General features: G+C 41.5%; 1 protein-coding gene across 3 annotated transcripts in view; it reads left to right on the top strand.

Moving 5' to 3' along the window:
- cttnbp2 (cortactin binding protein 2) overlaps positions 1-17,781 on the top strand; it is a 158,985-nt gene that overhangs the window by 89,594 nt on the left and 51,610 nt on the right. For all 3 annotated transcript variants that reach the window (XM_086009190.1, XM_086009191.1, XM_086009188.1), the window contains 5 exons: positions 2,481-2,735; positions 7,356-7,473; positions 10,707-10,973; positions 12,934-13,029; positions 14,452-14,531. In XM_086009190.1, coding sequence (XP_085865316.1) covers positions 2,481-2,735; positions 7,356-7,473; positions 10,707-10,973; positions 12,934-13,029; positions 14,452-14,531 — 816 coding nt within the window. The remainder of the gene's footprint in view (positions 1-2,480; positions 2,736-7,355; positions 7,474-10,706; positions 10,974-12,933; positions 13,030-14,451; positions 14,532-17,781) is intronic.

The following is a 17,781-nucleotide window of genomic DNA, read 5'->3' as shown; positions in this document are numbered from 1 at the left end:
CTCGCCGCAGAATTCCCAGCCTCTGGCCTGCTCTTGTAGCCACAGTATTTATATGGCTGGTCCAGTTCAGTTTCTGATCAATGGTAACCCCCAGGATGTTGATAGTGGGGGATTCAGCGATGGTAATGCCATTGAATGTCAAGGGGAGATGGTTAGAGTCTCGCTTGTTGGAGATGGTCATTGCCTGGCACTTGTGTGGTGCGAATGTTACTTGCCACTTGTCAGCCCAAGTCTGAATGTTGTCCAGGTCTTGCTGCATATGGACACGGACTGCGTCAGTATCTGACGAGTCTCGAATGGTGCTGAACAGTGTGCAATCATCAGCGAACATCCCCACTTCTGACCTTATGATGGAGGGAAGGTCATTGATGAAACAGCTGAAGATGGTTGGGCCTAGAACACTGCCCTGAGGAACTCCTGCAGTGATGTCATGTGATTGAGATGAATGACCTCCAACAACCACAGCCAACTTCCTTTGTGCTAGGTATGATTCCAACCAATGGAGAGTTTTCCCCTTGATTCCCATTGACTTCAGTTTTGCTAGGGCTCCTTGATGCCACACTCGATCAAATGCTGCCTTGATGTCAAGGGCAGTCACTCTCACCTCACCTCTTGAGTTCAGCTCTTTTGTCCATGTTTGGACCAAGGCTGTAATGAGGTCAGGAGCTGAGCGGCCCTGGCAGAACCCAAACTGGGCGTCAGTTAGCAGGTTAGTGTTTCACCAATGAGAAAACTATATTTCAGGTTGTCAGCAGAATATTGACGCTTGGAATACTTTGACTGCTTCTCCTATATTTTTGTTGTACAATATTGCTAGTGTCTTCTGGTAATTTCTCATGCATTAACAACTTTAAACTTATCTAAAATAGTTCACAACCAGAATTCCACAATATAACCGTAGTAAAATGAAGCACTTCACCTCCTTTATAGTGATTTGTCCAGGAAACACGCCAATTAATCTAACCATCTTAACACTTGAATTACTGACTTAAAACTCAGTCTGCAGATGCTGCTTGTTTATTTTATGTCTCATGCATTTAAATTGCCTTCAACAGTTGTTAATTTTTGGAAAGCATAGAGACAAAGAAAAATGCAGTGGTAATAAGAATCAGTTTTGTTTCATTTGGCAAGCTCGCTGCGCCCCTAAACTGATGTAAGCCACAGATGCCTAAATGCAATTTCAATTACTTAATTCAATACAATATTGTTTTCATAAATTTATTCTTAAAGGGCTGTTGTCCCCACTGATGAGATAACGGCCTGAAATGGCTTGACTAGCAAAGGTTTGTTAGTTTACAAGACACAGTTGTACTTGGTGTTGGTATATTAGAAATTATGAAATTCATTATCATTAGAAAGTTGGAAATTTAGCCATCATAAGTGAAAAGGATGTAGTTACTCCAGGGCTAGATAGTCTCCAAAGTGCTCTTATTTAAGAGATCTTGGCCTAGAAATTAGGTATAGCCCCGCCAGCTCGCTGGCGCCCAGAATTTACCGCTGGGCGCGGAGCCACTCACGCCCAACCGATATTCAGTTTCAGCGCCCAAAGTCAAGGACGGCCGCTATTCAAGGGTTTCGGCGCCCCCGCTTGGGCCGCTGAAACTGAATATCGGCGCACTAGTTGCCGCAGCACCACCCGCAGCGGAGTGGCAGGCTGCGGTACTGCAGGCCTTCCTCCCTCTCTTAAGGGGGAGGTGCCTGCAACAGCCGGAGCCCCGATCGCGAGTGCCGGCAAAAGAGCCCGGCACAACGGAGAAGTGCCGGGCTCCCGGAAACCAGCCAGCAATGCCGCGGGGGGGGGGGGGGGGTGGGGGTGGAGGAGGCCGGGGAAGGAGGTGCGGGCAGGCGGCCGCCGAAAAAGCGGCTGGCCGCACCTCCACCTTAAAGCGCCCCACTAAGGCTGCATTACGGACCCGGTCTCTGAATGTTATTAGCGGCCGCCACGGAAGAGGCGGCTGCTACTGAAGATGGGGGTCGGGGCGGAACCGGGGCACTGCGCACATCAGTGGCGGCGCAGCGCTACCGGCTACCGCCGCAATTAGCGCGTCACTGAATTTAGCCCGAAGTTTCCAGACTGGCGCAGAAGCCCTCTTTGGGCGGTAACTGGGCGCAAAGCCCACTGAATTTCCATGCCCTTGTTTCTGAGTAAGATTATTTTGTAGTTCCTGCCTTTCAGTCACATTTAGCTTTTTTCATTCTCAAGGCCATCGCTTGAGCAACATTATCATTTATCTCTGTAATGCAAGCTGCTGATATTTGCCAATTTTGCAAAGTGTCTTTATATAAGTTTGTACGTAAAAGTTTTAATGATTTTCATTTGAATATAAATGCAGTTAAAATGTTCATTTCAATCTTGGGGAAATTCATTTTAATCAGTTTATGATGAGTATTGGCTGTTTCCTATTTAACTAATTAGGATGACCTTCTGGTAACAGAAATTGAGTCGGGGACTTTCCTTTTTTTCTTTTTCTTCCTTTTAGAATGGCTGGACACCCTTTCATGCAGCTGTGAATTCTGGTCACATAGATTGCCTAAAGCTTCTCATGTATCATCAAGTATCTGGGGACAGAAGGTTTGCTGATGATTCAGAGCACAAATCGGGCTCCATAGACCCTGAATGTGCAGAAGGGAGCGATAAATCCAGAGTGGAGCCTATGGTTTCAGCTGACCTAATCAACCATGCTGACAAAGAAGGTTGGACGGCTGCCCATATTGCAGCATCTAAAGGTTTTAAGGTCTGTTTTGTAACATTATATTATAGTAGTGCGGCTGACGAGTTCAAACCCTACTTTAAATTAACATTTCTCCATGTATAAAACTATTCCTATTCCATGGATTGTAATTTTATAACTGTAAGACCTTTAAGATAAACAGGAGCATATATTATCCTCAAAAGATTAATTCAAGGTCAATTTCTCTGAGGCACATACTGCAAAAACATAAGCCTTTAACCGATTCCCGTAAACGTCAGCAATGCCAAAAGGTACTGTTTTGCTCAGCTTCAGTTAAGTGAATCTGAAGGGCGAGTGATGGTGTCATCTGGTGCTCCCAATGCACTGAGCCACAAAATGGAACCCAACGCATGCAGTCTGTGGTGTGTTACAAGGAAGTCATTAATGTTCAGGTTATCGTGTGTCTGACCACACATTCGCTTCCAGCTAAAAGTTAGTTAACCTAGTCATAGAATTAATAGTTTAGAAAAAATGAAATATTGTTAACTGTAGAAGTTCAGTTTATAGTTATCTTTTCACTTTTAACCCTTTTAGATTATATTTTAAATCCCTTTAACAAAATGTATATATTAATAAATACGGATACCAGTTCAAATATTGGCAATTTCTAATGCTTGGATTATCCGAACACGCACAGAACTGTTTGACATAGAGGTCTTGTTCCATTGAAGTTTAACCAAAAATTATAATTCAGCCTTTAGTTTCAGTTAATGCAACAGTTAAGTTCTGCTGCAATAAATGATTCTCGTATTGTGTGGGAAAGAAAGGGGGATTTTTCTGTTGCTAATTTACTAGCTACATTTAATGTGCTTTCTGAAGATGGAAAAAAATTGTGAGGCTTTTTCCATTTATATTTGCTTATTATAAGTGAAAGCAGTGGCTCAGTTGGTAACACCTCGTCTCTGAGTCAGAAGGTCGTGGGTTCAAGTCGCTCTCCAGAGACTTGAGCGCAAAAGTCGCGGCTGACACTCCAGTGCAGTACTGAGGGAGCGCTGCACTGTCAGAGGTGCCATCTTTCGGAATGAGATGTTGAACTGAGGCCCCATCTGCTCTCTCAGGTGGACGTAAAAGATCCCGTGGCACTATTTTGAAGAAGAGTAGGGGAGTTATCCCCGGTGTCCTGGCTAATATTTATCCCTCAATCAACAGCACTAAAAACAGATTATCTGTTCATTATCACGTTACTGTTTGTGGGACCTTGCTGTGTGCAAATTAGCTGCCGCGATTCCTACATTGCAACAGTGACTACACTTCAAAAGAAGTACTGTAAAGCGCTTTGGGACATCCTGAGGTCGTGAAAGCTGCTATATAAATGCAAGTCCTTTTCTTTTCTGTTGTATTCTTGGTGAATTTGGAAATCTTTTAAAAGGATTTTCTAAATCATCCTATCCACAATTATTCTTGACCTTGTTGACAGGGAAGTAGAGAGTGGATGCAAAATGTTTACTCCAGAGGAGGAGGCTAAATGTGACAGCTGGAGTTCAACATGGGAAAGTGTGAGGTCATCCATTTTGGACCCAAGAACGATAGATCAGAGTATTTTCTAAATGGCAACAAGCTTGGAACTGTGGATGAGTAGAGATTTAGGGGTCCAATTACAGAAATCACAAAAAGTTAGTGAATAGGTACAAAAATAATTTAACAGGCTAATGGAATATTGGCCTTTACCCTAAGAGAGGTGGAAGTTATGTTACAGCTGTACAGAGCTCTAGTTCGATTCCATCTGGAGTACTGCATTCAGTTCTGGGTACCGCATCTCAGGAAGGATATATTGACCTTGGTGGGGGTGCAGCGCAGATTCACGAGAATGATACCGGGGCTAAAAAGGTTAAATTATGAGGACAGATTGCATAGACTAGGCTTGTATTCCCATGAATATGGAAGATTAACTTGGAAGTATAGTGAACAGTGAGGAGGATAGCGATAGACTTCAAGAGGACATGGGCAGACTGCTGGAATGCAGATAAAATTTAACACGGAAAAGTGCGAAGTGATACATTTTGGTAGGAAGAACATGCAGAGGCAATATAAACTAAAGGGTGCAATTCTAAAGGGGGTGCGTGAACAGAGAGACCTGTGGGTGTATGTGCACAAATCATTGAAGGTGGCAGGGCAGGTTGAGATAGCGGTTAAAAAAGCATACAGGATCCTGGGCATCATAAATAGAGGCATAGAGTACAAAAGCAAGGAAGTTATGATAAGCCTTAATAAAACACTGGTCCGACCTCAACTGGAGTATTGTGATCAATTCTGGGCACCGCACTTTAGGAAGGATGTGAAGGCCTTAGAGAGGGTGCAGAAAAGATTTACATGATTGGTTCCAGGGATGAGGGACTTCAGTTATGTGGATAGACTGGAGAAGCTGGATTTGTTCTCCTTAGAGCAGAGAAGGTTGAGAGGAGATTTGATAGAGGTGTTCAAAATCATGAGGGGTCTGGACAGAGTAAATAGAGAGAAACTGTTCCCATTGGCGGAAGGGTCGAGAACCAGAGGACACAGATTTAAGGTGATTTGCAGAAGAACCAAAGGCGACGTGAGGAAAAACTTTTTTACGCAGCAAGTGGTTATGATCTAGAATGCACTGCCTGAGAGGATGGTGGTGACAGATTCAATCGTGGCTTTCAAAAGGGAATTGGATAAGTACCTGAAGGAAAAACATTTGCAGGGCTACGGGGAAAGGGAATGGGACTAGATAAAGTGCTCTTGCAGAGAGCCGCATGGGCTTGACTGGCCAAATGGCCTCCATATGTGCTGTATCGATTCTATGATTCTAAGGGATGATCTAATTGAAGTGTTTAAAATGATTAAAGGGTTTGCTAGGGTAGATAAAGAAAAACTATTTCCTTTGACGAGAGAGTCCAGAACAAGGGGGCATAATCTTAAAATTAGAGCTAGGCCGTTCAGGGGTGATGTCAGAAAGCATTACTTCGCACACAGGGTAGTGGAAATCTGGCGCGCGCTCTCCCAAAAAGCTGTTGAAGCTAGGTCAATTGAAAATGTCAAAACTGAGATTGATAGATTTTTGTTTGGCAGAGGTATTAAGGGTTACACAGCCAGAGTGGGTAGATGGAATTCAAATACAGATCAGCCATGATATAATTGAATGGCGGAACAGGCTTGAGGGGCTGAATGGCCTACTTCTCTGTTCCTATAAATCAATCTGCTGAAATATGTCAGGTCAATGTTACATATTTCCTGGTAGCCTGTTTAATCGTACCATTGGTGGAAATCTTGGGGTAAGGAACCTGCAGAGGGGAGGGTCACAAACTAAAAATTGAAACAATAGAAGCAAATTGGAGGGAGATGTTCTGTTGGTAAAGCCCAACAATAATGGGCCAGAAATTCAGGTCCCCACGGGTGAGTACGCGCTGGGTACTCACGCGTAGGCCCAACAAAAGTGCCGGTTTCGTGCATGCACTGCGCATGCGCGGGAAACCGGAACTTCCATTCCCTTAAAGGAAGGGGTTCACAGGGTGAACGCGTGCGCCGGAGAGGCAGCGCGCACGCCTGGAACTTCCGTTTTTTTTGCAGCTTTCTCCGGGAGGGTAAGTCTCCAGGAGTTACGCTTGTAGTAAAAAGCAGTCACAAGGCCTGCTTTTAACAAGGTAAGTGGTGAATTAAGTTAAATTAAAACATTTTTTCCACAGGTTTATTATTTTTAAATACTTTTAAGAAAGGTAAGTTTATTTTTAGCCCCGTTAGAAACTGTAATTAATTTTTTCAAAAATTTAAATTATTGTTTAAAATAGTTATTTTATGTAATTTATAGTTATTTTAAAAATGTGATTTAAAAAAAAAAAAAAAATTATTTGAAGTTTTAGTGATGTTTTGGGGCTGAATTGTATTCATAGATTTGACAGCTCTTCCTGTCAAATCTATGAATAGAGATTCCCTGCTACAATTGGCTCTCCATGGCCCACGTGATCCCAGGGGACGCTTCGAACTAACTGCACCCCTGGGATACGCAAGCACTGCGCGCCGGCAGTTGGAGCAGGCCCAGGATCGGAATCCCATGCGGGCCCACAGCACAACGGCCGGCGCGCTAGGTAAGTGCAGGTCGGAGGCTTGCACCCGCGGGAAGCCCCCGACCCGAATTTCTGGGCCATATTGAACCTAGAAGTGTTACCTAGCAGGAGAGAAGTAGAGGATAACTAAGGTTTTTAGTGGATTAAGAAGTTAAATGAGAATCTCATCTGGTTTAAAGTGGAACATCTTTCAGGTTTGTTAATATTCTGCTACTCAGGAAGTCATACTAAATTGCGGCTGGAATATAAAGCTATAATTAGGAAGGGGTGTATAAAATCTTCCCATGAAAGGAACAATGTGGAAGGGATGGTTTGGAAAATCCTTTTCAAAAGTTTTTGAAATTCACCAATAGAATACAGTCAAATATAACTGAAATGGAAAAATCCTCAATTGTTCCCACCATTGCAGTTTTACGATGGAGATGATCATATGGAGAGAATCTAATCAGGTTCCAGTCTAATTGCTTAATGATTGAAGTGAGAAGGGAAACAAATGTCCCTCATCTGTCTTCTAACTTTTAGTTTTGAAGTTGTTTGTGTCACCTGGAATGGAGCTGTTTTACTACAAATTTGTTTCTCTTCCCTTTTCCTGCTTCAGAACTGCCTTGAAGTGCTCTGCTGCCACAGCAGCTTAGACCCAGATAGGAAAGATAAATGTCAACGGACAGTGCATGATGTGGCCACAGATGACTGCAAGCATCTGCTGGAGAATTGGAGTGAGTAAAGCAATATAGTTTGGGAGTATTAAGTATATATTAGAGTATAACTGCAGTAACTCGGCACAGGGAATTGTCTTGGGATTCATTTCCCCCCCCACTTTAATTCAGTTCTTATGTAGAGAGTGCTTTGTACTGTTAGTGGCAGGAACTTATAAAATTACATTCATTTTTTGTTTTGTAGCGAAGACACTTATTAAAAAAGGCTCACTCATGAACATAATTTTATTTGGCTCTAGACTCGAGGACATTAATCCCATTGCATATTGTTGTGTAAAATGGTGTTTTATAAAAATGCAGAATTTATTTTTTTATTCATTCCTGGGATGTGGGCGCCTCTGGCAAGGCCAGCATTTATTGCCCATCCTTAATTGTCCTTGAGAAGGTGGTGGTGAGCCGCCGCCTTGAACCACTGCAGTCCGTGTGGGGAAGGTACTCCCACAGTGCTGTTGGGGAGGGAGTGCCAGGATTTTGACCCAGCGACGATGAAAGAACGGCGATATATTTCCAAGTAAGGATGGTGTGTAACTTGGAGGGGAATGACAGAATCCAAACTGCAAGCAGTCCTAATCCACCCATTCAAAACCTTCTAAGGTTTTGGAATATTGTGCAGTAATGCTACTGCAGTCCTCAAATGGTTAATTTTGGCACTGCCTCAAAGGTGCTGTTAGTTTGTCATCTATGCACTGGTTTGTTGCTGTTACATGCATTGTATCCAAATGTATTGATGCAGTTTCTGTTATTTTGAAAAGGATGATCCACGCAAACAAAATGATTTCTACATACTTTGGTAATTAAGCTTCTGTTGCATGCTGTTTAGTGTTGTGGAACTTTCTTTTTTCTGTAGTGATTGTGAAGTGCCTTGTTCTGTTTGACGTGATATGACAGTGTTTCCTAGAGGTGGGTTTAAAAACTGATGCAAACATATGAAATATGCATATTGTATCGGATTCCTATTTAAATGACTCTCAAATAATTTTAAAATCCAGTTGTTAGATATGTGCCCCCACAACAATCTGGTGCAGAGAATATTACCACACCGCAAGTTCTTTTCTCTAGGAAACTCTGATTTTTGGTCTATGCTGAACTTTGCATGTTTTGTGGTAGATGCAAGTCCTTTAGTTTAAAAAAAATAACATTGACTTGTCCAGTTTAGGACTTTCATAATTTTAACCTGTGTTAGTGATTTCTGTGAATTCTTGATGTTTGTAACTATGCTCTCATTCTTTTTATATGAGGTGCAATGATTTGTTATCGTACTGTTACTTGAAGATAGGTTTTCACTTGGAATCGAGTGGTAACAAAGCTGTGTTGTACTTTGTTTAAATGTAGCTGGAAATAAAGTGATGAGTTTTGCACACAAAACTCCAGATTCAATAATTCTGAAATGTGTAAAGTAGCTGGAGTTCGATAAAAAGCTCGTCAGTCAGTGGTATGAAAAAAATGATCAGTTACTGCACAAAGCTTCATTTAAATTATTTGATAAAATCCATCCAGAGTCATGAGGGTAATTGCATTCTTAATGAAACATTCAGCAGGCGTAGCCTTCAGTATTGCACCTGTAGCCAGAACTTACTGGGAAGACTTCTTCCTTTAAATACTTTGATTACTGTTCCAGGTTCCTGCATTGAAGGGTCATTTGAGGTATATACAATATGGAAAGCATCTTTTGTAGCAGTCTTAGTGTTTCATATCCCTGTTATATCTGCAGTATGGAGCCAGGCTGGAATTGTGATTTTTCTTAGTGCCAGCTCCAATAGCACAAACTAGTACTGGCAGTGCTTGCTTCACTTCAGCTTTAGCAACCCATATCATACCACCTTTAAAGGTCACCTTGCTGTAGATTTATTTGTGGTAACCACAGTTGCCTTTAAAAAATATATATATATACTGCTCCATTTACCACTGTTCAATTTTTTTCCCGATTGCTATAACAACAAAAAATAGATCTGTCTCAAAGTTCAGGAGAACAGAGGTGTATGTTTGCAGTGATGGTCTGTGGTAAACCAACAGAGGCTGCACTTCATGCAGGTTTCTTGGTCATCTTCAGGTCTAGTGAATAGCCAAGGATTGGACATACTTATTCTCTGTTAAATGTTATCAGGATTTTATGCTGAATTCTTGCTGCTATGATACCCCATTCAGCTGCTCTGCCTCCAGACATCCACAGTAGGTAGTCTGACAGTACATCAGCACTGGCAAGTATAACAGCTGGAGCTGTGATGGTGCCCCAGAAAGCATTGCATGCAGCCCAATATCTGAACTAATAGCAAACAGCTTTACCTACTTACTAGTGCAGGAATGGAGCTCTCTCCCTCCTCTGTCTCTGGCTAATTTACTCACGCTACACACACTAGACACTTGAGCTTTGAAGTGAAATGAGTTGCACAGTCCCAATGTGGTTTTTCCATTTGCCCACAGCAGAATCTGGTGGCAAGCCTCACTGAGAGGTCATAAAGATTGTTTGTGTTGGGTACGAAAATGCCGCAGTAGTGCAGGAGCAGTGCTGTTCTGAAGTTTGAGATAGTCGACATTGTCAGGATTCTGAAGAGGGAGCTTTACTCTTATCTGTCTGCATTATTCCTGGCCTGGGAACGCTTGATACTGACACTGCCTGCCCAGTGGTAAAGTGTTCCATTCCTTAGCACTAACATCCCATATCTTGATGAAGACGAGATAAAGCCAAAAAATTACTGAAATGTTAATCCAGTCATCTATTGGGGAACCCATTGACTTCTTCTTAGTATGTCAGTAATGTTAACAATGGGAAGCACCCTCTATTAAATTTTGCCATCGATATTATTGATGAGTTGCCTTTTAAATACCTTAGGAAAAATCACGTGACCTAAACTGAGGTAGCATTGAATTCTTTATATCTTTTGGTTCATTTTTCTTAATTATTAGCTTAATATTGATCTGTTGTATGTCATGGCTCAGCTAAAGACCACTAGAGATGAGCCACTGCATTTATTAAACAGCCCCTCAGGTTATATTATTGGTTAATTAGCAAAACTCCTTCTTCATACTTCAACAAAGTTGGTTTTAAAGATATTACCCAGCGTATTTGAGGGTTTTTCCTGTTTCTTAGGACAAGATTTTGCTTTTAATTCAGACATTCAGACTCATAGTGATTGTAACCATGGTGCGACTTCTCTTTATATATGATGTGTTCTAATATAAGTGTATTAATGCAGGTTGATTATTTTCCCTTGCTTGTACATTTTGTCCTACAGATGCGCACAAGGTACTGCTGCAGATTTCCATGAAACATAGTGAACAGGTTTGTAGCAGTACAGAACACATTGAAAATAACATTACAATTGGCAGCCTGATCATCCGCAAACTGACTACCTGGGATGACTTATCTAAAGCTGTAAGAGTGACACTTAAGAACCACTTCAAAACTGTCATGGATGGATGGGAATCGCCAGAGGATTCAACATTTCTGAATAATACCGAATACAGCTTTATTTCAAGTGGCATATCTGCTGTTGAAATAGGTATATATTCACTTGCAGCAACTGAAAAGTGATCGCTGTTTAAATACCTCATGTTTCACAGAAGCTGTAAAAAGGAATGTATACCTGTATAAAATTGCTAACTGTCTGATTTTGGACTGAACAGCCCTGCACTCCTCAATTCTGGCCTCTTGCGCACTCCCGATTTTTCATCGCTCCACATTAGCGATCGTGCCTTCAGCTGTCTAGGCCCTAAGCTCTGGAATTGCCTCCCTAAACCTCTTCACCTCGCCTCCTTTAAGGCGCTCCTTAAAACTTACCTCTTTGACCAAGCTTTTGGTCACCTATCCTAATATCTCTGTGGCTCGGTGTCAAATTTTGTTAACACCCCTACGAAGTGCCTTGTGACGTTTTGCTACGTTAGAGCCACTATATAAATGCAAGTTGTTGTTGCTCATTTAATACTATTCAGTTCCAAAATTTGAGTGATAGAATGAGATAAGATGAAATAAAACTTTTAATATTTTGCTTTGAGATATTTGGCTGTTGACACAAGAACTGCTGTTCTGAAACCCAGTGCACACTGTACAGGGTGTACACTAGAAGAGGCATGTACTGGTACTATTTATACCATCTCTCACTCTTTCATGCTTTCTTTACTGTAATGTATGACTGCAATTTTCTACTCCTTCCAGCATGCAGTTTCAACTGTGACCCTTTGCCAGTCTAGTTTTAAACAATCAACATTTCTCTCTAAACTAATTATTTTATGATCTCATCCACAACAGGCATAGTGTGGGTTCCATTCTCTGAATTAATAACCCTTCTACCATATAAATTGAGCTTTAGGAGATCAATGCCAAATGAACCTCCAGAGGAAGTACTCCCTACTTTATATCATCATTTGCCTCTGCTCTACTGTATGTACAGCAGACCAGATCTGGGTTGGACTCCAATGGACCTACAGGAGAGTGAAGACAAATGACAATATAAAAGACTATTCTTTCAGTTGCCCTGTGAATTTAAAAAAAAAAATGGATTTGGTGGGGTTGGGAACATAGCAGCAGGTCTGAAAATTGACATGTTTGCACCATTACACTATATTACAACACAGTGTAAACAAGCTGACACATTGAACTGCCTCAGCATGTATCGTGGGTCAGGGGAGTTGGATCATCTGAAGATAGATCACAAGACCCATGAAAATCTGAGTCTGCGCTGCAATTGATTCTGCAGATCAATTATCTTCAGGAACATCATAGATGGTGGAAGAACCATATGTTAACGGTCAGCATCACTCCATCAAGGTAAAAGGAGCATGGGTGCAGTGATTTTTGTCGTGGAAATTCATTTTTTTTTGCCCCTGTATATTTTAAGCTAGATGCCGAGGTGCATTGGTTTGGTATATGCAAGCTGTTTAAAGTGCAGGAAGAGCACAGTTTTGACAGTAAAAAGTTCAAAACCTTCAAGAAATGGAACATCATTTTGTCCGAGAACTATCTGCACAGTCTAAAATTTTACTTTGGCTTTGCTCTCCCTTCTCATTACTTTATGTATCTGTTTTAAGAAGAAAAGTATATATTTTGTTTTATACTTAAATTTACTGCTACTCATTTTGCATCAGTACACTAACTTTAGCCTTGCATTGCTGAGTTGATGTGTAAGCATGGAGTTAGATCTCCCCTTCATACAGGTAACTCAGTGAAACTCCCAACAGCTGAGTGTTTCAAGGCTGAACAGCATATCTCTTATTCCGCAATCTCCATACCTGCAGTGAACTCGAGACCAATTTGTTGTTGGCTTGCTGTGCGCAGTATAAATGAATCCTCAATGTTTTATCTGGGGATATGGTAGGATGTATCTTCTTGTTGCTTACCCAAGTGTGGTGTGTCATTTTGTTAATGTTTTGAGGTCAGTGCAGATGGATAAAATGAAGGTAGTGAGGAGGTCTGTTACCAAATTGTGACAGTGACCCAAATATCTCTCTTTTTTTCCCCCACAGGTGATGAAATTTGGATACCAGGACAATTTTTGATGTCCTCTCCTTGGTCGCTGATAAACTGGAGCCAAAATAACTTTGTTACAGTATTCTTAAATGGTCAGACTTCTTCCGTTGCTATTGCATTGTGTAGCACAATTGTTGCTATCCAAATTCTTTATTGTTTTATTTATAAAATCATAGGATTGAATCATAGAAATTACAGCACAGAAAGAGGCTCTTCAGCCTATCATGCCTTCAATGTGAGCAAGCGACTCGAATTTCACTTTCAGCAATAATCACCAACCTTGTTCTTGAAATGATTAAATATATGGTTTTGATTATTTCTCCTTTGTTTTGTTCTACTTTACTGTAGAATTTATAACTTTTTCTATATATTCACTGTACCCCTTTTCAGTTAAATGCATGCACTTTTTATCTTTGTGTATATTTGTTTTAATTTTAGTGAATTATAGGCACATCAGGGTGAGGGATATAATGCCTGAACACATTGTCAAGTATGGTAGGATTTAGATGTAGGATCAAGCTGCCCTACTCTGGACAACAGATGCTATAACAATGATTCAGGAGACCATTTCACTCGTGTGACAGTACAAAATGGTTTGAGACAATTTTAAAGTATTTTCTAGACCTTGAAAAGAGTATATAGATTTTCATGCTAGCGGGTCCCAAAGGTGGAAGAATCCATAAACCCATACAATGCATTGTGTATTTAGTTGAACAATTACAGGACATTTTGAGAGTAGTACAGTGAAGACAAATAGAAACTTGTATTTTTGAATCTTCCCCAGGGTTAATCTTTCATTCTTCGTTGGCCGTCCATATAGTTTGATTGTAGTGATGACAGGGTTCCTACACCCATTTTCAATAGGACAGTTATTCATGGCATTTGAAGTGGAGGGGAAGATCTGTTTGGTAGTCTAAAAAATATTTACAAATATATTATATTCACTTGTTTACTTGTGCATTATCTATAGTAGAATAATGCATAGCATTTATATCCTGTCTGCAGATTTTGTACTGGTGTTTAGCTATTACTAGCAAAGTCTATTTTCTTAATGTTATTTGTATGTATTTATTGGCTCCAATAACATTTGCAGTGTCCCTATTAAGTTAACTAATAGCCACTCGAGAGTTTCATCAAGGTGAGAGTTATCAGTGCCAATTTTACAAATGTTGGCAACCAATGGGAAACCTCACCCACCAGCCACACAAATAAGGAAATCTTGGGTGCACTGCCCATGATTTCCTGACCAACTTATGGGTAGAATAAGCAATTTCTGCTATGTGACTGGTGGGTAAATCCCCCCACAAGTAGTGAGCATTGTTAAACCTTCCCTGTTGTTTTTGACCTGATATCAATGTTGTCATTTCTTTTATCTTCATGCTTCTGTACTTTGTTCTCTTGCACATCTTGCTTACAACTTATGAATTTGCCATGGCCTAAAGCTGGTTAATGTGTGAATCTATATGTGTATTTGAGGGTATATTTTTGCTGTACTAACGCTTCATTTTTAACAGGTTTGCAGGAGGGTTGCCTTGACAGCATGGCTTACGCCTCTCTTATCCCCGTCTGTATACTTCAGAACTACCTCAGGCTGGTATGTTAGAGTAATTTAATATTAAACTATTTTTCCAGTCCATGTGCAGGAGGAATTACTTGTTTAGTTTGCTGCATGATGTAAAGTGCATTTCTTGAATTTGAAATACACTAATATTCAGCAATTTTGATTTTGAGAAGCATATATTTTGTTTGTGAAGTTTAGGTATAAAAAATTATCATTTGAGAATTTCTGTTTGACTAATGGTGAAGGTGATTCTATGGGTAGCTACTTGAAGTTTAAAATACTGACCCATGGCACTGTTCCGAGGGTTAGTTTGTAATTTTCTCATGTATTTCCTTAGAAACTGGCATTTGAAAGATCTACTGGAGAGAGATTTTATTTGCAAAAATGTCCCAAGTCATGCTGTGATCATTGAGAGAATTTGAAAGTATATAACATATATTAAGCAAATTCAGCCCCTTGTGCTATGCCTTTCTTTTGTAGAAAGGAAATTCCCAATAATTTGTATGTAAGCTAATTGTCCCACATCGATGTTAGGTAGTGGACATCTTCTGCTGTGATCCCTTTGGCAGCTGGTGGGAGAGCATGGCATTTGACCACAAATATCAGAGAGGAGGTGAATCCTGAAGTGGTTGACAGATGAATGACATTATGATGGATAAAAGGAAAGTTTTAGCTATGTTGGTTGGGTTAAAGGATGACAAGGTGATGGGATGAATCCTGGGATATTGAGACATGAAGGAGGAAATTGCCACACCTCTAAAATATATATTTCGGGGCTCCATTGAGTGTGACTGCGCCAGAGGACTGGAGAGCAGCCGATGTAGTACCCGTTCTTGAAAAGGGAAACTGAGCTAACCTGGGTAAATTACTGGCCGGTTAAGTTAACTGTTGTGGTCAGGGAAAATTTAAATTTTAATTAAAGATGAAATTACTATGGGCCAGAAATTCCAGAACGGGGCTTGCAGCGCGTGCAAGCCCCGTATTTGCACTTACCCCGCGCTCCTGCCGATCAGCTTCTGGGACGCCTGAACTTGGAGAAATTGAAAGCACATTCCCGGGCAGCGTATGACGTCACGCCGCCCAGGAGTGCAGCCAGCGCGGACCCAGGAGCGTGCAGTGTAAGTGAGACACGCCCCTTGAGGTCTCAGTTTCACTGGACACGCCCCCAATGTTTCTGTCAAGCTGCTTTGCTTTTTTACATGCAAAGCAGCAGTTTAAATAGGTTTTTGGAAGTTTTTTGAAGATTTTGGTAACTTTTATAAACTTTTTTAAATGTTTACATTATTTTGAGTAATCTGAAGTAGTTTTAAAGAGAATTAAAGCAATTTAAAGACTTTTAAAAGCCCTAAAAGAATTTTTTAAATTCCATTTATTTATTTAGCAATGTCGTCGTCATACGTGTCTTCACACTGTTCCCTTTGGGGAACTGTATGAAGTGGTGGAAGGATTTCTGGCCATGATTAACGCTCATTCCGTGACCGTAACCATCTTTGAACCAGCCATTAGGGCGGTTAGTCCTATGGCGGGAGGGTATTACGGGCTCCCACAAGCTATACAAGGAGGGGGGGCCACCCACACCCATGGACGCAAATATCCCACTGGATGTCAACCCAGAATTTAGAGCCGGAGCTCCGACTCCACTTGCCGGGACTGTCTGGAGCGGGGTTCGAAACCCTACCCTGATCTGGCCCAGCGGCGGGGATCCTACCGCTATGACAAACGCCCAATCCGATTAGCTACGTGAAATGGCAGCATAGGGCTCCAGTCACGGGGAGGGAAAAGGCACAGGAAACGTATGGGTGTCACCTTTTGTGCGGAGTGGGCCTTTTGCGTAGCAGTAAGCATCCCCACCGTTGGGCCAGAAGGAGTAGGGTTTTGAACCCCACTCCAGACAGTCCCGGCAAGTGGAGTCGGAGCTCCAACTTTAAATTCTGGGTGGACATCCAGCGGGATACTTGCGTCCGTGGGTGTTGGTGGCCCCCCCCCCTCAGATGGGTTGTGGGAGCCCGTAAAACCCTCCCACCATAGGACTAACCACCCTAATGGCTGGTTCAAAGATGGTTACGGTCACGGAATGAGCGTTAATCACGGCCATAAATCCTTCCACCACTTCATACAGTTCCCCAAAGGGAACAGTGTGAGGATACGTGCGATGATGACCTCTTGCGCAATGCACCTCCTTGGACCCTCAGTCGCAGATGCGAGGGGGCAAGTCGTGCAAGTGCTAAATTTTTTATTTTATTGACATGTAAAATGTTGGCCCAATAATTCCCTTCCAAATGCGCTAGTACGGTCGGGGTACTTACGCATCTGGCCGGATGAAATGCCGGTTTTCAGCATGCACAGTGCATGTGGGGAAAACCGGCATTTCCTGTCCTCTGAACGAAGGGGTTCAGAGGCAGAACGCGTGCGACTGCACAGGCAGCGCGTGCGCAGTATAATTCGCCGCTTTCATTAATGCTTTCAGTGAGGTCCAGTCATTAGAACTTACACATGAAAAAAGCATGGGTACAGTTGCTACAGAGGCTGCGGAGGAAGATATTTCTTATCGTGGAGCTTCTGAAAGTATGTATGTCTGTATATATTCCTTTGCGTGTTATGTATATATTCCTTTACTTATGTGTATGAATGTATTATTTAATTATGACTTTCAGAGAAAGTAACTTATTGGAAAATCATAATTAAAAACATACATTCATAGTAAAGGAATATAAAACATACATACATATACGTAAAGGAATATATGTGGACATACATACATAACTCATTCTCACATTCCATTCACACAGCCACAATTGCTCCTTCTACCTACCGTTCTGAAAACCCTTTTTTTAAAAAAAAAAAAAAAAAAAAATTTTAACTTTAAAACTTACTTAAAATAACTTCCCTCCCTTTCCCAAACAAAAATATTGCATTTCAAAAGCTCCACGATAAAATATATCTTCCTCCGCAGCCAATGAACCACTTTACACTTGCTTTTTTTCAGTGTAACTTCTAAGGACTTAACCTCACGGATTTCATGAATGAAATCCACGAAGTTCACTGCGCAAGCGCTGCCTGTGCAGTCGCACGCGCTCGAGGTCTGGAAATGCCGGCGTTCCCCGCATGCGCTGTTCATGCTGAACGCCGGCATTTCCAACGGCCAGAAGCGTGAGTAAGCCGACCGCACTCACGCTTCTGGCCTGGAATTTCTGGCCCTATATGTCTAGATAAAGAGAAAATAGTTAGAAGTAGCCAGCACACATTTCAAAAGGAACAATCGCGCTTGACAAAAATAGATCTA

This window comes from Somniosus microcephalus, chromosome 16 (assembly GCF_052327205.1).
Source record: "Somniosus microcephalus isolate GS21.2 chromosome 16, FLI_Smic_1.0, whole genome shotgun sequence".
NCBI lineage: Eukaryota > Metazoa > Chordata > Chondrichthyes > Squaliformes > Somniosidae > Somniosus > Somniosus microcephalus.
This window is presented reverse-complemented; position numbering and strand designations above follow the sequence as displayed.